Source organism: Aotus nancymaae, unplaced genomic scaffold, assembly GCF_030222135.1.
Source record: "Aotus nancymaae isolate 86718 unplaced genomic scaffold, 86718_ANA_hifiasm-v0.15.2.pri h1tg000058l, whole genome shotgun sequence".
Classification (NCBI taxonomy): Eukaryota; Metazoa; Chordata; class Mammalia; order Primates; family Aotidae; genus Aotus; species Aotus nancymaae.
Window position 1 is genome coordinate 43,022,403 of NW_026988472.1, and position 22,328 is coordinate 43,044,730.

Consider the following 22,328-nt stretch of genomic DNA (forward strand, 5'->3'; position numbering starts at 1 on the left):
CCTGTTTTCTCATTTGTAAAAACAAAGATAGTAATAATAGTTTCCATCTTATAAGGCTTTTATTATGAAAACTGAGTAAGATAATCCATGCTATATGCTGGTACAGTGCCCGGCAATAGTGGATGCCTCCAAAACTTTAGCTGTTACATCATCATCACCATCATCATTATCATCATTAGTGTGAAAATTTCCTTACCCCCTCAAGAGGGGTGAGGCACTATATGCGTTTCCAGCACAAGTATTCCACCTTTTATAACATCTATCATGGTTTAGTACACATCGTCACCTTTACCTGTCTGCTTCTTGACTAAATCTTAAACTAAACTCTCTGGGTGGAGATTTGGCAGTTGTATCTCCAAACTAGAGTGCCCCGGATGGCACAGAATGTTGTAGCTATGGAAGTCACAAATTTTGCCCCTGTGATCAGAACTTATGCTGAGAATTGCTGCCCATTCTGAAAGCATCAGTGTTTGAGTTGTTGCAACATTTCTTATGAATCAGACCAGACTTTCACTTCAGAACAATAAGTAATAATATCTTCTAAGAAATCTCAACTCACTGCAACCTCCGCCTCCCAGGCTCAAGTGATTTTCTGCCTCAGCCTCCCAAGTAGCTGGAATTACAGGCTCACGCCACCACACCCAGCTAATTTTTGTATTTTTTAGTAGAAACGGGGTTTCACCATGTTGGCTGGGTGTTGGTCTCGAACTCCCGACCTCAGGTAATCCGTCTGCCTCAGCCTCCCAAAGTGCTGGGATTACAAGCATGAGTCACAGTGCCTAGCCATAGATATTTTAATGAGTTAGAAATGAATGTAAATTTCCTTTTATAGGAGTTAGACATTTATTTTCAGCAATTAACCACTGAATTCATTTTCAGAAATAGGCTTGAATTGCTTGTTAATTTCATTACAGAAGTAACTCTAAAAGCCAATTCCACTTCCAAACTATAATTACCATCATTTGAATTTAATAGAGAAAGACATCTTCCAAACTTCTTTTGGGTGGATGCCTGGTTTTAGAATAGCCAACTTTACCTTAACCCATGTGCAAGACAGTTCTCCAGGTGGCCTTGGACTGACCCAGTTCTTCCCTCTTCCTTGCTTGTAGTTCTTAAGAATAACTGTAGAATGCACTGGGAATGCAATATCCTGATATGGAAGAACTGCCTGAAACAGTTTGCCCTTGTTCTTGTCCCTCTTAGGGAATGTAACATTTGAGGTAGGGAGGAACTGTTCACGTCAGCCAGGTTGTGTTCTGCTCTCCCCTAGAAGCAGGATGTCCTTTAAAGCTTTGCCCAGTGAGTCATGTGGCCCCTATGGTATATAACCCAAGGCAGGGTGCCTTTTGGGGTCTGTCAGCTGTGGTGCAAGTGGGGCAGGTACAGTCAAGACTCCATCACCCCTGCCCTGGGCAGCTTTCTAGAGCCCTGGGGGACTGGCTCACAATGCAGCCAGGGCCTCTTTTGTCCCTTGCTTCCTGTCTGTAAGTAATAAACCTGCTTCATGTAATTTATTGGGTATGAGTGTGTTCTGTCACACTGGACTCAGGTTGGTAACCAGTGTACACTGAACCTGCTTGACACCATTTAGCCCTGGGAAAGGAGAAAGGCAGTCACAGCCTGCCCTATATGATGATATCAGCAGACTGTACACTGTACTGTTTGACAGAAAGAGGCGCACTGAGGAGGATCGGCCGCCTCTTCCCATTGTTGCTTCTTTAGTACCCCTATGAGTTTTTAGTCACTTTCTAATCTACAAGTTAAAGGATAGCTCATTAATTTTACAGACATATACATATACCGAAACAATAGAAAGCAAGTCTTTCACCAACCACTAATATTGTAAAGAAAGGGTTTTATTGATCTAGTATTATTTAATGAAAATGAACAGCAATTTTAATACAAGCTTATCTTCCAAGACCTTTGACAGACCTTAGGCCCATTTTCCACCTTCATGTCTAGGAAAGTACAAGCAAAACACTTTTGAGGGCATAAAAAACACAAGCTTCTTGTTAAGGTGTATCAGTAGCCAGGGAAATCTAATGTGCCCCTTTGAGGGTCATCTAACTAAGGCATGGAAGTTTCTATCACCGCTGCAGGGAAGGTGGCCATGCAAACCAGGACACGGTTCAAAGTGAAAGAGTGTGGTTAATAATCACACCAGAACATCAGGTATAAGACGCAAGAAGGAGGGCAAGTCAGGCATTCTGTACATTACTTCTCCCTTCAATTTGGAAAACTCACTGCAGGAAGGGTTTTGCCCTGATCGTTTCACAAGGCAGTTAGGAGGAAAGCCTGTGTGCTCTGGAAAATGCGTATCTTGTGTGTTTACCCTTTTAAAGGTAACTATACTTTGAAATAGGTGAACTGCAGAAAGTTAACAAAGATTTCATTTCATACCATGTTTACCTTTTTAAGAATCTTACGCGTTTCCTGGGGCATACATGCAAAAGACTTCACATCTCCCCCTTTTTAAAAGAGATATTTCTGAAACTTATACGTGCAACTCCAGCCCTATCTTTTTTTCTCTATGAAATTAATTTTTTACTTTTAACGTGGTAAAATACAAATATAAAAATGACCATCTTAATTATTTTTTTAAATACACCATCTTAATCATATTAAGTATACAGTTCAGTAGTGTTAAGTATAATCACACTGCTTTGCAATAGATCTCTAGAATTCTTGCAACACAAGCTCTATACCCACTAAATACAAATTCACCCTCTCCCCTTCCTCCGGCCCTTGGTAACCACCTTTCTACTTTCTACTGTATGATTTTGACTACTTTGGACACTTCACGTGGAGGAATCATACGGTATTTGTTCTTTTGTGACTGACTTATTTCACTTGACATAATGCCTTCAAGGTTCATCCACATTGTACGTTTGACAGTATTTCCTTCTTTTTAAAAGCTGAATAATATTCTGTTGAACATATATGCCACATTTTCTTTATCCATTCATCTGTTGATGGACATTTGGGATGCTTCCAGAACCTCTTGGCTATTGTGAATAATGCTCTATGAACATGGATGTACAAATATCTCTTTGAGATCCCACTTTGGTGGTAATTCTTATGGTAATTCTGTTTTCAGTTCTTTGAGAAACCTGTGTACTCTTTTCCATGATGACTGCACCATTTTACATTACCACCAACAGTGCACAAGAGATTCAGTTTCTCTGCATCCTCCCCAACACTTGTTATTTTTTTGTTCTTCTGATAGCCATCATCATGGGTGTGAGATGATATCTCATTGTGGTTTTGATTTGCATTTCCCTAATAATTAGCAATGTTGAGCATCTTTTCATATTCTTACTGCCCATTTGTATATCTTCTTTGGAGAAATGTCTATGCAAGTCCTTTGCCCATTTTTTAAAATTGAGTTATTTGGTTTTCTTGTTGTTGAGTTATAGAAGTTCCTCATATATTCTGGATGTGGGCTCCTTATAAGATATATGATTTGCAATTATTTTCTCTCACTCTAGAGCTTGCCTTTTCACTTTGTTGATTGCTTCCTTTGACACACAGAAAGTTTTAAGTCTGATGTAGTCCCATTTCCTTCCTAACCATCTTTAAGTGTACAGTTCAGTAGTGTTAAGTATATTCATCCAACCCTATCTTGCAGACCAGATGACTAACATATTAATGAAAGAAATACTACCAGTTATTGATGCAACACTGAGTCTGAACATAGCCTTAGAGGCATTTGGAAACATTCCAAGATAAGCAACAGCAACAGGGGCATCTAGATTTTAGCCTATCTGACAAGTTTCTCTCCCTATGACCATAACAAAAGTCTTATAAACTACTGTATAAACTGAGAGATTTAAGTTGATCACCTGCCTTGCAAAGAACCTTGACTAATGAGTAAATAAAGTTCAGACAGTTGTAAAGTTCAGACAGGATACCTTTTTTACTGTAGAAAAGATTATCATTATATACTATGTAACAGTGTGCAAATAATACAAAATAATATTATAAACTACAGGCTATTAGATTACGAAACCTTTGAAAATTATTTCTGGAAATATACAATGAAAGAATTCTAAGTTCTAGGTACTTTTAGCATTTTCTTTTTTTTTATTAGACATGATGGAGTCTCACTCTGTCACCTAGGCTAGAGTGCATGGTACAATCTTGGCTCACTGTAACTTCCGCCTCCTGGGTTGAAGCGATTCTCTAGCCTCAGCTTCCTGAGTAGCTGGAATTACGGATGTCTACCACCATGCCCAGCTAATTTTTGTATTTTTAGTAGAGACAGTGTTTCATCATGTTGGCCAGGCTGGTCTCGAACTCCTGACCTCAAGTAATCCACTCACCTCAGACTTCCAAAGTGTTGGGATTATAGGCGTGAGCCACCGCACCTGGCCAAGTATTTTCTTTAAAATGTTCTGCATATATTTTCTATATGATCAGACCTTTAAGTAAAATATCTGATCTTCAGAAGTGCAAAAGTATTTCTGGATATAGGAAAAGTCCTTGTTTTTCTACATCATAAATTGATAGTAAGTAAACGTATCATGTCCTTATAACAATTAAAGACTGGGGCAAATATACTCATTGAGAAGCCCTTATGAAAGAATACACATTCATGTTATGAAATAAAATACACCTAAACCATGACTCATGTTCAGCCAGGAAGTACCAGTCTGGGCCCACAGGCTGTTTCTGAAAGGCCTGAGTTCTGGTCAATGTCTATGCCTTACCACTTGTTAAAAATTTTGATTATAATTCCTACATATAGCACTATAGAACCACTAATGGATAAACATAAAAAGACAGCTCAAAAATGTCAGATATAAAAAGATATTACACGCCGGGCTAGGTGGCCAGCACCTGTAGCCCCAGCTACTGCAGAGGCTAAGGCAGGAGGACTGCTTGAGTCTAGGAGTTCAAGGCTGCAGTGAGCTGTCATTGTGCCACTGCATTCTAGCCTGGGCAACAGAGTGAGACCTAGTCTGGAAAAAAAAAAAGGCATTACAGTTACCAACAGGTAGCTGTAAGAGAAACTTGTGTCTCTTGCTGGTACCAAATAGCTTTACTCAAAGACTGATGAAGCACTCACATGCTAAGAAATGCACATCTGTAAATATTATCAAATGCAGATATTTAGATTAGTCTAGTTAACAATTTTTAGTAAGCTAGTATATATTAAAGCAAAGGCAAAATACTGCCTAGGTATGAACGTTTTAGTGGGTTGCTTGGCTGGCTGCCGGCTTGGGTTTCACTTGTACATTCAGCACATAATCGTGCTGGAAGGATGAACGGACAGTGCGATTCATCAGTGGCTGAAGTGGGCGGAAGTTGTCCACCATTCTTTTCTCCTTCTCCCCCTCGGAAGTGAAAAGCAGGGTCCGAAATTGCTCAAGCTAGAAATAGAAACAGAAAGCATGAATAATTTCAATAGAAAACCTGCTTTACCTCGTGAATAAATTACTTTCGTTTTTACAATTCTGAAGCATTTGTCTCAAATTAGATACAGAAGGAGAAGTTATTTCTGGGTAAGAATGCCTTCACCACTTGACAGGGAATAAAATGCCTGGTGGTGGTGATGATCCTGATGGTGGTCCTGTGGGGAGGAGAGCAGCAGGAGGTGGTGAAACCAGGAGGGCACTTGGGATCCAAAGACCTGGGGCAAAGGCCCTGTCCCTACATATTATCCATTTACCAAGGATGAGTTCATTCATCTCTTTCATTCTCAAGAACCTCCTTTTCAAATGAGCAAAATAGCCAGCTTACAGAATGAGAAAGGAAAGGACTGATGCATATACTAAAAACACCAAAAATAAGTAGGTTTTAAAAAAAATTTAACTGACTCATTAACATAAAACATGTATTATTGATTGCTCACTGCACCTGGGTAGTGTGGGCAAAGGAATGCATATTGATGTCTTTTTTTTTAAGACAGAGTCTTACTCTGTCACCCAGGCTAGAGTGCAGTGGTGTGATCATGGTTCACTGTAGCCTCAACCTCTGGGACTCAAGTGATTTCCCACTTCAGGCTCCCAGGTAGTTGGGATTATAGGCACATGCCACCACACCCAGCTAATTTTTTAATTTTTTGTAGAGACAGGGTCTTGCTATGTTGCCCAGGTTGGTCTTGAACTCCTGGCCTCAAGTGATCCTCCCACCTAGATCTCCCAAAGTGCTGGGTTACAGGCATCAGCTACCACACCAGGCTGCATGTAGGTGTCTTAACTGGAGATGGGATGCTCTGTGCTTATGCTGTCCAACAGAACTTTCTGCAATGTCAGAAATGTCCCCTGCATGGTCCATTACAGTAGTCACAAGCCACATATGGCTACTGGGCACTTGAAATGTGGCCAGTGCAACTGAGGAACTAAAATTTACATTTAATGTACTTATATCTAAATGTAAATGGTTACATGTGTCCAGTGGCTACAATATCAGACAGTATAGCTCAATGCAAAAGGATCAACCCAGAATATCAACAGCTTGTTCTGTGATATGGCAGCAGTATCAACCAGCAGTCCCTTGGTTTCAGACCCAATTGTTATGAAATATTTTACTTAGGCCAGGCATAGTGGCTCACGCCTGTAATCCCAGCACTTTGGGAGGCCGAGGTGGGCAAATCACCTGAGGTCAGGAGTTTGAGACCAGCCTGACCAACATAGTGAAACCTGTCTCTACTAAAAATACAAAATTAGCTGGGTATGGTGGTGCATGCCTGTAATCCCAGCTACTGAGCCCTGGAGGCAGAGGTTGCAGTAAGCTGAGATCACACCACTGGACTCCAGCCTGGGAAACAAAAGTGAAACTGGGGGGCGAGGGTAGCGGGGGGAGAAAGAAATACTTTACTTCAGGCCTGTAGGAAAATCCATTCACTACATTCCCCCTCATTCAATCTGCCTCATTGTAACAACTGAGAATACAGCCTGAGGCACAGTAGACAAGCAAGTGAAGGGTCATTTGCAACAAAGACTTCAGGCCAAGCAGAGCTGAGGAGGCTGAACTACGACTGAAAGCAAGCAATGCACGTATCACACAGTGGCTGTACTTGCAAATTACACATAAGCTCTCACTAATTAGGAAGCTATACAAGTAATGTTTCTTTTTATTCAGCTAATTGCAGAAGGTTAGAAATAGCCTAAATAGCAAAGAAAAATGACATCTGATCTATGAAATGAACTAGTATATAGTCCTTAAAATAATACCGAAGATGTTCATTCTCTGTAAAATGTTCCATGCATCGCTGAGTGAAAAGAGCAGCAAAATGGTATGTACAGAATGATTCCATTTTCATACAAAAACTCTGTGTGTGTGTGTGTGTGTCCAGAAGGATTCATGTGCATCTGGATAGACAGGAGACCAGAAGCATTTCCCCAAACAATGATAGTGGTAAAATTATAGGCAATAGGATAATATTACAGATGACAGGTAGCATTGTTTTCCTTACTAAATTTTCTGTTACCATAAGTTTCATATTAAATTACATTCTGGAATAGCCGATACAGTTAGACCAGAAAATAAAAAATAAAATTTGAAATTATATAATTGAAAAATAAATTTTAAAGTTTTGTTGAAATTTTATTTACAAAATCCTCACATGGGCCACTGACCCTGTGATGTATTTATTTATTTTTCAATGTTATGTTCATTTGTTTTTCTAGAAGGAATACAAGTCAAGGAAATGTGTCAATTTTTTAATCCAAAGAATAGAAACAGACTAAATTATAGGCCACAAAGCCTACACATTTGCAGGTATAAAAGGATTTTCCTGTGCTTATCCTAGTACTTTTATAATGATAGTTTTTACATATAATATATCTGGAATGTATTCTTGTATAAGGTCTGAATGATGGATCCAATTTTTACCCCAAAATGTCTGCTCAATTTTTCTTCAACAGCATTTACTGGATACTCTATCTTTCCTGCCTACTGAGTTGAGATGCTATATTTATCAAATTTATTTGGACATATTTCTGAAATTATTATTTTCTTCCTGTGATGGTTAATTTTATGTGTCAACTTGATTGGGCCATAGGATACACAGACAGGTTAAATACTGTGTCTATGTATGTCTATGAAGGTGTTTCTGGAGGAGATTAGGATTTGAATAGGTGGACTGAGTAAAGTAAATGGCCCTCCCCAAAGTGGATGGGAATCATCTAATACACTGAGGGTCTGAATAGAATAAAAAGGCAGAGGAAGGTTGAATTTGCTCTGAATACTTGAGCTGGAACATCAATCGTCTCCTACCTTTGGAGCTCCTGGTTCTCAGGCTTTCAGACCAAGATAGAAATCTACATTATCAGCTCTCCAGCTCTCAGGCCTTTGAACTACACCACTGTCTTTCCTGGGTCTCCAGCTTGCAGATGGCAGATTGTAAGACTTCTTAGTCTCCATAATCACATGGCCAATACCTTATGATAAAACTTTTTCTTTATCCTTATCTAACTTTTCCTTTATCTTTATAGAGTTATAGGGTTAGGGTTATTTAACCTTTTTAGGGTTAGTTATCTAACTTTAACTTTTTCTTTCTTTTTTTTTTTATTTGTCTTTATCTATATCTGATACGGTTTGGCCCTGTGTCCCTACCCAAATCTCATGTCAAATTGTAATCCCTCCACCCATGTCAGGGGAGGGGCCTGGTAGGAGGTGACTGGATCATGGGGGTGGACTTCCTCCTTACTATTCTTGTGATAGTGAAAGTTCTCACAAGATCTGATGGTTTAAAAGTGTGTGGCACTTCCCCCATCTCTCCCTCTCTCTTCTACCACCATGTGAAGAAGGTCTTTGCTTCCTTTTGCCTTTTGCTATGATTTTAAGTTTCCTGAGGCCTCCCAGTCATGCTTCCTTTTAAGCCTGTGGAACTATGAGTCAATTAAACCTCCTTTCTTCATAAATTACCCAGTTTCAGGTAGTTTTTTGTAGCAGTGTGAAAATGGACTAATACAATATCTATCTTATTGGTTCTGTTTCTCTGGAGAACTCTGACTAATATACTTCCCTTGACTGATCTCTTTATCCATGTGCCAGTAACATGCTATTTAATTATTGAGGCTTTATAACCTTGTGAGTCTAATCGTCCCTTATTTCCTTTTCTAGGATTTTCCCTGGTTATTTATGTGTTTGTCTTTATTCATGAGTTTAGAAATAGCATATTGATTTTAAAATCCTATTGGTATATTTATTGGAAACACATTAAATTTATGGTGAATAAACAATTCATGGAGAATGACGAATTAGGTTGTCATTTATGACAAAAAAGGTGTCTTTATGATGTCTTTTGATCCTGTAATGTGTTAACTTTATTAACTCAAGACTTCTTTGTATACTCCAGGAACATTTTAAGTTTTTTTTTATTAGCTTTCCTTGTTGAAATTAATATTGTACTCCACTGATTACTGAATTATCTCTGATTTTTGTAGTAGTGTTTTATTGTTTCTCTAATTTAGTTTTTATTTTCTGGTCTAACTGTACTGGCTACTTCCAGAATGTAATTTAATATAAAACTTAATATGGTAATAATCCTTTCCATACAAAACCTACTATTTACTTTTGAACTGAGATCAATCTGTTTTATTAAGATAGGAAAGTCTCTATTCAGCTGTTTTATTAAAAATTTTCAAAAACTGAATGGTGATTTTTACAAATGTCTTTTTGACTTCCCTGGAAATGATAATATGATTTTTCTATTTAGATCCACTGATACAATGAATTATATTAATATCATTCTTAAAAATGAACCATTCTTGTATTACCGGTGTAAAAGCTACTTGGACAAAGTATATATTTCTTCTGATGTACTGCTGGATTCTGTTTCTAATATTTTCTTTTTAGCTTTTTTTTTTTAATATATTCTTCAGAGGGGGGTCCAATCTTTGGTGAGTGTTGTTATCAGTTATGCTGGCTTCATAAAAAGAATTTGGAAGCTTTTGTTCTTATGAAAATGCTTTGCAATCAATAAAAATCCCATAAGGCAAGTATGAGCAAATATTATTGTAGTTCAGTTATATTATACATTATATGGGATTTTGAGTATTTGCATAGTAACTACAAGTTCACAAAACTGACTTAAATTAAAGTTTCTGGACAAACATTGTTGGATTCTATATTTATCCTGAGATTCTACAGTAGAACTCCCTTAAGGATTTTAAAGAGTTTTGAACACATTTTATTTCCAGCCTTCTTTCTTCCCTTTAAAAGAGTCTTGATTTTGTATAGAGTTTAATATTTATATATAAAATACAAAAGGCATAAGAAGACATATGTAATTGTCAAATATAGATGTAAAAAGCTTATGTTCTTCTGTGTTTTAACTCTTCTCTCTAGTTAATTTGAAACATCCCCAAATTCATATCCAAACTGAGACAAGATATTGGTACACTTTAATAAAAATGTATAAGCATTACAAGATGTTAAAACTGATGCCACAGTCTGAACCCAGCCTTGTTTTAAATGGGCAAAGATTTCCTTTGGTTGAAATTGTAGAGAGAACGTACCTGATCATGATCAACCTCTATTGGCTGCTTCTTAATGATCCAGGTGACAGACTCAGAGAGGGGTGGAGTAGTCAGAGACCCTGAGTAGGTCCAGTAATCTGGGCAGGTAGGCATCAGGCAGGAAGGGTCAAATGATCCAAATTCCGCAAGGGTGTCCTGGCCAAGGAAGAGATAACTAAGTCATTATTTAGTGGTGAAAACCACTCAGGAATCAGACAACAGGTGATGGTTCTCAGGGAGTGTCTGGGGATCAGCAGTGGCCCAGAGGAGCTCCAGGCCCTTCTAGGTAGCTTCCTGAAGCATTGCTGCTTAGGATGGAATCATGCCCAGGCTTTGTTTCTGCAGTTAACTGTGTATTTTTAAAATTCTCCAGTGGGAAAACAGCCAAAACCATCTGATCTCTCAATTCTAGTGAGGATCCAGGAGGTAGTCTCCTCTGAATTTTCTTAGGCGATTTTAGACAGTGGCCAATGCATAAAGAAGGAGGCTTTGCATTTTTAAGAGAGGCTGAGAATTGTCCTTTTAAGAAGAAATGCAGATCAGGAAGAGCCAGAATCCTGAACTAAAAGGCGAGAGAGAGAAAAAGAGGGAAATAGGGGCCGGGCGCGGTGGCTCACGCCTGTAATCCCAACACTTTGAGAGGTCGAGGCGAGTGGATCACGAGGTCAAGAGATCGAGACCATCCTGGTCAACATGGTGAAACCCCGTCTCTACTAAAAATACAAAAAATTAGCTGGGCATGGTGGCGCGTGCCTGTAGTCCCAGCTACTTAGGAGGCTGAGTCAGGAGAATTGCCTGAACCCAGGAGGCGGAGGTTGCAGTGAGCCGAGATCGCGCCATTGCACTCCAGCCTGGGTAATAAGAGCAAAACTCCGTCTCAGAAAAAAAAAAAAAAAAAAAAAAAGAGGGAAATAGAGAGGAAAGGAGAGGGAAAGAGGTAGGGACCGGAAGGAGAGAGTGGGGGATGGGGAGAAATAATATATGGGCTTCCAGAGAGGAAAGGAGAGGGAAAGAGGTGGGGACCATAGGGATACAGTGGGGGATGAGAAGGAGAGGGAGAGACTATATGGGCCTCCAGAGAGCAGCCCTTTGAGATTCTGAATATTGAAGAATTAATCTTGGGGACTAGACAAAGGCATCCGACCTGAAGGATGTGGATTACTGTTCTTTCCAGCTGGACAAGGCAAGTTTCTGTAGAATTGCTCTCTGCTCCCTGCCTGTGGGAGGGCAGCTAGAGAAAAGAAGACTGCTCTGGGTGTGTTCACAAGGACTTAGAAGGAGCCAGTGTCGGGAACAGAGGAGGGGACAGCCATATGCCCCTGAGGCCCCAAGTCCTCAGTGGCACTGCAGCAAAACCAGAAAGCTCACTGCCTACCCACAGAATTACTACTTCTGTCCCCTGGAATCATAAATGGCAAGTTTTCTTCTAAGGCTGAATACAGTTCACTTAATTAAACTTCCCAATTCAAGTGCCTTGGTAATGTCTCTGCTCTGAGATTGAAACATAAAAGTATATTTCAAGTCATTAAGGAAAACAAATAGTACCTTGTGCTTAATTGATGGCAAAGTATCCACTAATTTCTGTAGCTCTTTATGATGTTTGCCTAGCTAAAGAACAACAAATAAGAAAACATTACAAACAATGGACATCTCACTGTAGAAACTGTGACAGAATGTGAATTAAAATTAACCACCTGGTGATTACATAAAAACAAACTGCATGACAGAAACTACACTTAAACTTGTAATTTATAATTTTATAAACCTCACTGAATTAAATTAGAGAATAAATGAGTAGGCTGTTTGCTGACAAGGTCAGCATGCCTGCAGAGAAAGGTGCCCCCTGCTTCATTTAAGTATCAGTTCTTAAATTGAAATTAAAATTAAATAAAATAAAAAATAGTTCCACCATTGCAGTTAGACACATTTCAAGTGCTCAGTTGCCACATGTGGATTGTGACCACTCTGTTGGACTGTGCATTTTAGTACCATTTAAATTATATTCTTTTGGTGGGGGGAATGGAGTCTTGCTATGTCACCCAGGTTGGAGTGCAGTGGCACAATCTTGGCTCACTGCAGCCTCCGCCTCCCAGGCTCAAGCAATCCTCCTGCCTCAGCCTCTCGAGTAGCTGGGATTACAGGTGTGCACCATCATGGCCAGCTAATTTTTGTATTTTTAGTAGAAACAGGGTTTCCCCACGTTGGCCCGGCTGGTCTCGAACTCCTGACCTCAAATGATCTGCCCTCCTTGGACTTCCGATGTTCTGGGATTACAGGCATGAGCCACCATGCTTGGACCTAAAATATATTCTTAACAATCCTGTATTTCAAGTACTATTTATCTTACCAGTGTATGGATCCCAATACTCTTAAAGTATATAACAATATTATAATGTTCCATCTTTTCATTCTAGAATACAACACATTATTTAAAGTTGGTGAGATTTTTTTACCTTTAAAAATACTCCTATCACAGCCAAACCATTTTCTTCCAGTGCTGCATCCTCAAAGTTTTCAAATTTGACTGCATTCCAATGCACTAAGTGCAGCTGAAACACCATGAAAAGAGGGTTAACACGTGACTACACAGGATCTCTCTAGAATAAAGCCCAGCCTCAGTCAACCTATGACATTTAAACATGTTTCCTCACCCAAAGTCAAGCCACTAAGAAAAGCATATGACAATCCAAAATGAGATAGAAACAAAGATCAGGGAGAAATTTAGGCAAGAGCAGCAATTAATTTTATTTTAGAATAAAGGGATTTATTTGGGGAGAAAAATAGAAAATTCTTATAGCAAAGTGACATTTCAGTGAGCAGTCAACATTTGTCCAGTTCCATCTTGATTTGCATGAAATACCAATATTCAAAATCCACTTGCATCTACAGCAGAGAAGATGTTTATATTGAGAGAAACAGATCCTCCCTATGGAAATTATGCAGGAGTTAAAGACAAATTTCTTCTTCAAAGAATAACCATTTAAAATGTGCTTTGGCCGGGCACTGTGGCTCACGCATGGAATCCTAGCACTTTGCGGGGCAAAGGCAGGTGGATCACGAGGTCAAGAGATCGGGACTATCTTGGCCAACAGGGCGAAACCCCATCTCTACTAAAAACACAAAAATTAGCTGGGCATGGTGGCGCACACCTGTAGTCCCAGCTACGTGGGAGGCTGAGGCAGGAGAACTGCTTGAACCCATAAGGTGGAGGTTGCAGTGAGCTGAGATCGTACCACTGCACTCCAGCCTGGTGACAGAGCAAGACTCTGTCTCAATAAATAAATAAATAAATAAAAATAAAATAAAATGTATTTTTAGGCTAGGTGTGGTGGCTTATACCTGTAATCTCAGAATTTTGGGAGGCCGAGGTGGGAGAATCACTTGAACCCAGGAGTTTGAGACCAGCCTGGACAACATAGTGAAACCCTGTCTCCCTACAAAAAAAATGAAAAATTAGCAGGGCATGGTGGTGCATGCCTGTAGTCTCAGCTATGGGAGGCTGAGGTGGAAGGATTGCTTAAGATAGAGGCTGTAGTGAGTTGTGATTGTGCCACTGCACTCCAGCCTGGGTGACACAGTGAGACCCTGTCTCACAAAACAAAACAAAATAAATATAAAATACATTTTAAAATGTGCTTTTATTTTTAACATAACATTTACAACGGAATTAGGAAAAAAGTTGTAAGAAGAAATTCTATTTCCTTAGAATCTCCCTTTATTTCCCTACAAATCATTCCTCATCCATCGGTTATGAATGCATTATCGCCCAGCCTCCCAAGTGAGACACCACAAAGTCACGGTTAATTTTGCCTTCTCCTATCCTGAAGAGAACCCTACCTAAAGTACCGTTGCTTTAATTTCAGAAATGCTTGATAAATCTGGATCTCTTTTTCTACTTCTATTGCCACAGCCTTCATTTAGGCTCCCACCATTGCAAACTTGCATTAATTCAACCTGTGGCTCCGCAACATTCCCTAGGTTATTACTTTGGGCTACTATTTGAGCCCACCTTCGAATTCCAGAAGAATTCAGTTTCAGGGTCCTAAGGTTCATTTCAGCTATATTATTTGAGATGAGAGAAGTTAACATTTTTACATGTCTTAGCTGAGAATGATCAAAATTGCCTGAGAAAGCTATTTAGCATTTATAGGAATCACCTGACTCTTTCTGATAATTTCTTACAACTACAACTTCAGAATTATCCCCACTTCTCTACCGTTGTCACTGTTCCTGACCTTCTCAACGTACCTCTGCTGGGAAGCATTTGCTGTCCACAGTGTGCTCGGAGCCCCAGGCATCGATGGCTCCCCAGTGAAAATGGAACTGCTTCAATCGGTAGTTGTGTTCCAGGGGTCCTCCCTTGATCACTAAAATGGCATATCCAACAATTCAGGGAAGAGTTATTTGTGCTGTGGGGGAAAGTGGGTGAAAGACCAAATCTCCAGTGGACCCTCCATGTGACCTGTCTTAAATGGATTACACTGAATTACATACAAGTGTTTATAAATTTGATTTTCATGCAGTCAATGCACATATAAGGACAAGACCAAATGACATCAAGATTTAACCACATCACAAACTACAAACAATCGTTAAAGGCCAATTCTTAACTTAATTTTATATCCTATATTATTGTGTACAGTTTTCTTTTGTGTGCAATAAAACACAAATTTCTCAGAATATTTATCCAACATGACCTCGTAATACTGAAATATGGGGACAAAGGGATCTTTTTTTTTATGCACAGTTTGCTTTTCAATTTTTGAAGATACTAGTGTTGCTTTCCCTTTCATTGAAATGGAATAGGTAATTTGCAAGTCAAAAATGATCACCTGGGAGATGTTGGTCAAAAGGTACAAAGTTTCAGTTAGGAGGAATATGTTTTCAAGATTTATTGCACAGCATGGAGATCATAGTTGATAATAATGTATTGCACATTTCAAAATTACTAAAAGAGTAACAGTAGATTTTCTCACTACAAAAAAAATGGCATGTGAGGTGATGCATATTTTCTTTTCTTTTTTTTTTTTTTGAGATGGAATCTCACTTTGTCACCAGGCTGGAGTGCAGTGGCGCCATCTTGGCTTACTGTAACCTCCACCTCCTGGGTTCAAGCAATTCTCCTGCTACATGAGAAGCTGGAACTACAGGCGCATGCCCCCATGCCCAATTAATTTTTGTAGTTTTAGTAGAGATAGGTTTTCACCATGTTGGCCAGGCTGGTCTCAATCTCTTGATCTCATGATCCGCCCACCTCAGCCTCCCAAAGTGCTGGGATAACAGGCGCGAGCCACTGCGCCCGGCTGGATATTTTCATTGCTTGATATAATCATTCCACAATGCATACATATATCAAAATATCACATTGTACCCGGTAAATATATACAAATATGTCAACTGAAAAAACACACAGCTGGGTGCAGTGGCTCATGCCTGTAATCCCATTTCTTTGGGAGGCCGAGGCAGGTGGATCATCTGAGGTCAGGAATTTGAGACCAGCCTGACCAACATGGTGAAACCCCGTCTCTACTAAAACCACAAAAAAATTAGCCAGGTGTGGTGTCCGGCGTCTGTAGTTCCAGCTACCCAGGAGGCTGAGGCAGGAGAATCACTGGAACCCGGGAGGTGGAGGTTTCAGTGAGCTGAGATCATGCCACCGCACTCCAGCCTTCAGGACAGACTGAGACTCTGTCTCAACACACACACACACAAATTACTACCAATATATTATAGGCAAAACATTGACAAGTTGTTCTTGTTTTTTTTTTAAAAACAGGGTCTTACTCTGTCACCCAGGCTGGAGTGCAGTGGCACAATCTCGGCTCACTGCAACCTCTGCCTCCTGGGCTCAAGCCATCCTCTTACCTCAATCTCCTGAGTAGCTGGGACTACAGGTGTGCACCACCATGCCAGACTAATTTTTTTTTTTTTTTTTTTTTTTTTATCCGAGACAAAGTCTCACTCTGTTGCCCAGTCTGGAGTGCAGTGGAGTGATCGCAGCTCACTGCAACCTCTGCCTCCTGGGTTCAAGCAATTCTCCTGCGTCAGCCTCCCGAGTAGCTGGGACTACAGGCATGTCCCACCATGCCCAGCTAATTTTTGTATTTTTAGTACAGATGGGGTTTCACCATATTGGCCAGGCTGGTTTCCAACTCCTGACCTTGTGATTCAACACCTCGGCTTCCCAAAGTGTTGGGATTACAGGCATGAGCCACCACACCCGGACGCCAGGCTAAGTTTTTTTTGTTGTTGTTTTTTGTTTTTTTTGTAGAGATGGCGTTTTGCCATGTTGCTCAGGTTTGTCTTGAACTCCTGAGCTCAAGAGATCCACCCACCTCAGCCTCCCAAAATGATGGGATTATAGGCGATTGGGCCACTGCACCTGGCCCAGATACCACCTTGGGTTGTGTTGATTTTTCTGTTGCCTTTAATTTGCCAAGGCATGTTCTCCATTTCTTCCATCTGATCAGACCCTGGGAATGGCTGTACATAATGAAACCAACACAGCAACACGAAAGCCATCTATACCATCCCTATTAATAATTTTTACAGTTTATTGCATCATTAATTGAATTTTAGGTACACAAACGATCAAGTACAGCAATCTGAAGATCCAAATGTACTGGATATGTCACGCAATGGTCTTCTCTGTATCTTTTGTTTGTTTGTTTTGAGAAAGGGTCTAACCCTGTCGCCCACGCCAGCGTGCAGTGGCGCTATCTTGGCTCACAGCATCCTCAACCTCCCAGGCTCAAGCATTCCTTCCACCTTGGCTTCCCAAGTAGCTGGGACTACAGGACACACTAGCAAGCTAGGCTAATTTTTGTATTTTTTGTAGAGATGGGGTCTCGCTATATTACTCAGGCTGTTCTCAGACTCCTGAGCTTAAGTGATCCTCCAGCCTTGGTTTCCCAAAGTGCTGGGATTATAAGTGTGAACCAACATGGCCCGGCCTCTGCTATGTGTCTTACCAGCTTTTTAAAAATTCTTACATAATTTTCTCCATGAAAAGGTTTTGCAGGCCAGGTGCGGTGGCTCATGCCTGTAATCCCAGCACTTTGGGAGGCCGAGGCAGGTGGATCACCTGAGGTTAGGAGTTCGAGACCAGCCTGACCAATATAGTAAAACTCTGTCTCTACTAAAAATAAAAGATTAGCCAGGCGTGGTGGTGGGCGCCTGTAATCCCAGCTACTCAGGAGGCTGAGGCAGGAGAATCACTTGAACCCGGGAGGCGGAGTTTGCAGTAAGGCGAGATCACACCATTGCACTCCAGCCTGGGCAACAGAGCAAGACTCTGTCTCAAAAAAAAAGAAAAGTTATTGCAAAAGGTTAGTGAATACATCAATAATTACTTCTCTTTGGGAGACAAGTGAGGTACACAGAATAAGATCACATGATTCACTAAGTGAACAGGAGGACAGTACTAAAGTACACTGAAAAAAATATATATCTTCCAAAAGTCTTTTCTATGCCATATTTTGAGCATGGTTTTGGCAAATATTGAATCCAATCTGTTGAATGAAATTGAAGTTCTGGTCTCACGTCAAGAGACCAGGGCAGAGGAAAAAGCCAGCTTCTCTTTCCTAGCAATATTTCCTGAACCCTTACTGTGTCTCCTCCAAAGGTGATTAGCAGGGCAGAGAGGAATGTCACCAATAGGGCTGCAAGGAAAGGAAGGTGGGGGCAGAATCGGTCTTCAGTTGTGTTTTTGTTTTTGAGACAGGATCTCACTTTGTCACACAGGCTGGAGTGCAGTGGCGTGATCAAGGCTCATTGCAGCCTCGACTTCCTGGCCCCAAGCAATCCTCCTGCCTCAGCCACCTGAGCAGGGAAAACTACAGGCGCGTACCACCACATCTGGCTAATTTTTGTATTTTTTGCATATTTTGTTTCACCACGCTGCCCAGACTGGCCTCAAACTCCTGGGCTCAGGTGATCTGCCTGCCTCAGCCTCCCAAAGTGCTGGGATTATAGGTGTGAGCCACTGCACCCAGCCAGGTCTTCAGGTGTGCTGTGATTCACCCACACACTGTTGATCCACATAGTACTAAACACATTTTTTAATTAGTTGCCAATATTTAAAGCTGGACAATTTCACATAAAAATCCACATTGCCAACTTAACTTATGACAGTGAGAGACCCTGGCCATGATGGGCACACAATCCCACCAGGCAACAAGATGCTGGGTGGAAGAAAGTGCTGCCCCTTTAGATAGGCCCACCATTCCTACTGTTCCCATTTCCCTCAGACATGCCCAGCCTCGCTCATTCTCATTACTTCCCTGGCCTGTAGGTAGAGTTGTGTTTGAGACCCCTGGGAGAAAAGAGTTTAGAGGCCCAGGCATCTGACTTGGGCACTTGCTAGCTAGAAAAACCATTAACGTCTCCAACATGTGCTGGACCTTATACCTATGTAAATTGTACACAGAGGAGAGGTGAGACAGGGAGGTATTCTATTGTCTAATGTGGTTAAGAGCATATATTTTGTAGGGAAAGACCCTCCATTTGTGTCATTATAAAACCACCTTTGCAAAAATTACAACAGTAAGCAAATTATGACAGTGAAAGATATCTGATTTATCTTGCTTCTAATCTCTAAACTGCCCTTGTTCATTCCTGGGCATAGCCAAACTAACTGTAGGAGAAATTCAGTTTATAGTTCAACTTTGAAACAAAGATGATAGCAGCTCTTTCCTGAAACAAAACCCCTCCTTGCCTGTGGACTAGACTGCCTTTATAAAACTAACAAATTAGCCACAAGATTAGAAATTATGGTTTAGGAGGCCACAAGATCCCCAGCCTCCTCAATTGCTCCTCTGGATAACATCACTATTGTAAAACCTAAGATTGGTATTTGAGATATTTTTCAGACCCTCCATTCTGATAGACCAGCTGGTGCCACCCAGACCAGTAATCTGGCACAAGTAGTTCTGCAACCCCACCCAGGAACAGAAGACAGCAAGAAGAACCTGTTTGAGCCCCTATAATTTCATCTCTGACCCAATCAATCAGCACTTCCTACTCCCCAGCCCCCTACCCACCAAATTATCCTTAAAAAACTCTAGTCTTCAAATTTTTGGGGAAACTGACTTGAATAATAAAATTCTGGTTCCACATTTAGCCAGCTCTGCACGCATTAAACTCTTTCTTTATTGCAACTCCTTTTTGTTTTTGAGATGGAGTTTCCCTCTTGTCATCACCCAGACTGCAGTGCAATGGCGTGATATCAGTTCAATGCAACCTCCACCTCCTGAGTTCAAGCGACTCTTCTGCCTCAACCTCCCAAGTAGCTGGGATTACAGGCGCCAGTCACCATGCCCAGCTGATTTTGTATTTTTAGTAGAGACAGGATTTCACCATGTTGGCCAGGCTGATCTTGAACTCCTGACCTCAGGTGATCCACCCACCTCAGCCTAAGATGGTGCCCAGTAATCTCCATCTCTTGGGTTCTGCAACTTTATGTACTCACCTCCGCTGAGTATGAGCTGGATCTTGTAACTTGCTTCTAAGGGCTAAAGTGATAGGATGCCACTTTCAGGATTAGGTTACAAAAAGACCCTGGTTTCCATCCTGCTTGCCCTCTCTGAGTTTGCTTGTTTGCATGCTCTGATGAAGTCAGTGGCCATGTTGTGAGCTGCCCTATGGAGAGGCTCACATGGCAAGGAAATGAAGGTGGCCTCTGGCCATCAGCCACCCAGCACTGAAGGGCCTCAGAGAAAATGAACCCTGTGAACAGCAACTTGAGCGAGTTTGGAAGAGTACCCTTTGCCAGAGAAGCCTTGAGATGAGACCCCAACCAAGAATGACAGCTTGATCACAACCCTACAAGAGACCCAGAGCCACAGCACCCAGCAAAGCCGTGTCCAGATTTCCAGTCTATGAGCATGGTCTGCAAAACTCTCCATAAACTGGCTCTTGCTTACCTTTGGACTTGCTTTTGTGCAATACCTAACACAAGCATCACGCTGCCTCACAGCTCCACTTCTGCGTGGATGGCCCAAGTGTCACCTCTACCAGGAAGCCTTCTCCCACTACTACGTGCACACCTCCATCATAGCACTAAGGAAAGCACTTGGCATTAGCATCATCTTTTCTAATGTCTGTCTCCCCACCACACTATAAACTCCTTTAAAAGCAGAGATCATTTGTCCTTCCTCTTTCTGTTCCAAGTACCCGGCACAGGGCGTGGCACTTAGTAGATCTGAATGAAACCATAAACTAAAAAAATAGAGTGTCGGGCTGGGCATGGTGGCTCACACTTGTAATCCCAGAATTTTGGGAGACTGAGACAAGAAGATTGGTTGAGCCTAAGAGTTGGAGACCAGCCTGAGCAATATAGTGAGACCCTGTTTGTTATTAGACAATAAAAGAAAAGGAAAGGAAAGAAAGAGAGAGAGAGAGAAATAAGCGGCTGTTAGGTTAGTTAATTGGGATGTCACTGGCAACCTCGGCAAGATTAAAGGAAAAAGGTGGGGTTGGTTGGGGCAGATGAATGGAGGAAAGAAGGAAATATAGTCATTAAGAAATGGGGCAGGCCCAGCAGTGGCTCACACCTGTAATCCTAGCACTCTGGGAGGCCAAGGTGGGAGGATCACTTGAGGCCAGGAGTTTGAGACCAGCCTGGAAAACATAGTGAGACCCAGTCTCTATAGAAAAAAAGAAACAAAGAAATGGGGCAGGTAGACAGAGATGGTCAACTGGAGAGCAGACAGTCATAACACATATCAAATAAATATATTCTTATGTATTTGAGGTTGTTGATATTTTATTCTTTCGTTTTTTATTTTTTTGAGACAGCGTCTCACTCTGTTGCCCAGGTTGGAGTGCAGTGGCACAATCTCAGCTCACTGCAACCTCCAACTCCCAGGTTCAAGCTATTCTCCTGCCTCAGCCTCCCAAGAAGCTGGAATTACAGGCGTGCATTAACATGACCGGGTAATTTTTGTATTTTGGTAGAGACGGGGTTTCACCATCTTGGACAGGTTGGGCTTGAACTCCTGACCTCAAGTGATCCACACACCTCGGCCTCCCAAAGCACTGAGATTACAGGGGTGAGCCACCATGCTTGGCCTGATATTTTATTATTTTCATACTCGAAGATGAAATTTGTAAAAAAATAATAATAATAATAAGATAACAAATATAAAACATGTGGCAGAGAGTCTGACTTGTAGTAAGCAATCTGTAATATTTACTCCCTCCTTTTGCTTTTCAATGTGAAAGAGACAGAGCTCGCAGGGAAAGGGATAGTGAAGAGAAAGGAAATACACAGAAACCATACAAATAAAAGCAAATGCAGGAAATGGGCACGAGGAATGCTTCTGGGGTGATGGAAATGTTTTCAAATTAGATTATAGTGATGGTTGCACAACTCTGTAAATTTCCTTTGAAAATCATTGAACTGCGTATGTGTGTTTTAAACTGTGTATGTGTGTTTTAAAGTAAATGTAGGATCAAAAACAGGGAAGGAGAACTTAAAATGTTTGTGAAAGCATTCTTACGAGGTTCACCGGCACTGCCCCATAGAAGTGTAAAGTCAGGGAAGCAGGATGGAGCAGGAAGCACCCTGAGGAGGGGAACAAAGGCACTCACCTCTCCATCTCTTTAACGCCTGTTGACAGTGCCAATAAGAGGGATTCCAGAGGAGATGATAATTGACAGGGATCATCCAGGGGTCATTTCGTGCCCTTCCCCCACAGAATTTCGACTCTCTTATATGAACTCATTAAAATCAGTAATGGTGTCCTACTCAGGGGACCAAATAGCAAACAGCACCCAGCAGAGGACAGCAGTAGGAGAGGGTCACATACCTTCTCTTATGATCCTATTAAGGTAGGTCATGTTGTCCTCTCTTTCATT

The 22,328-nt window shown here is 41.1% G+C and overlaps 1 protein-coding gene across 3 annotated transcripts in view; it reads right to left on the reverse strand.

Moving 5' to 3' along the window:
• Window positions 1-1,838: 1,838 nt before the first annotated feature.
• Window positions 1,839-22,328, reverse strand: part of CA5B (carbonic anhydrase 5B) — a 57,097-nt gene continuing 36,607 nt past the window's right edge. For all 3 annotated transcript variants that reach the window (XM_012434611.2, XM_064364506.1, XM_012434626.2), the window contains 5 exons: window positions 14,718-14,836; window positions 12,923-13,018; window positions 12,015-12,077; window positions 10,470-10,625; window positions 1,839-5,372 (listed from right to left, as the gene is read on the reverse strand). In XM_012434611.2, coding sequence (XP_012290034.2) covers window positions 5,193-5,372; window positions 10,470-10,625; window positions 12,015-12,077; window positions 12,923-13,018; window positions 14,718-14,836 — 614 coding nt within the window. In that variant the 3' untranslated portion in view covers window positions 1,839-5,192. The remainder of the gene's footprint in view (window positions 5,373-10,469; window positions 10,626-12,014; window positions 12,078-12,922; window positions 13,019-14,717; window positions 14,837-22,328) is intronic.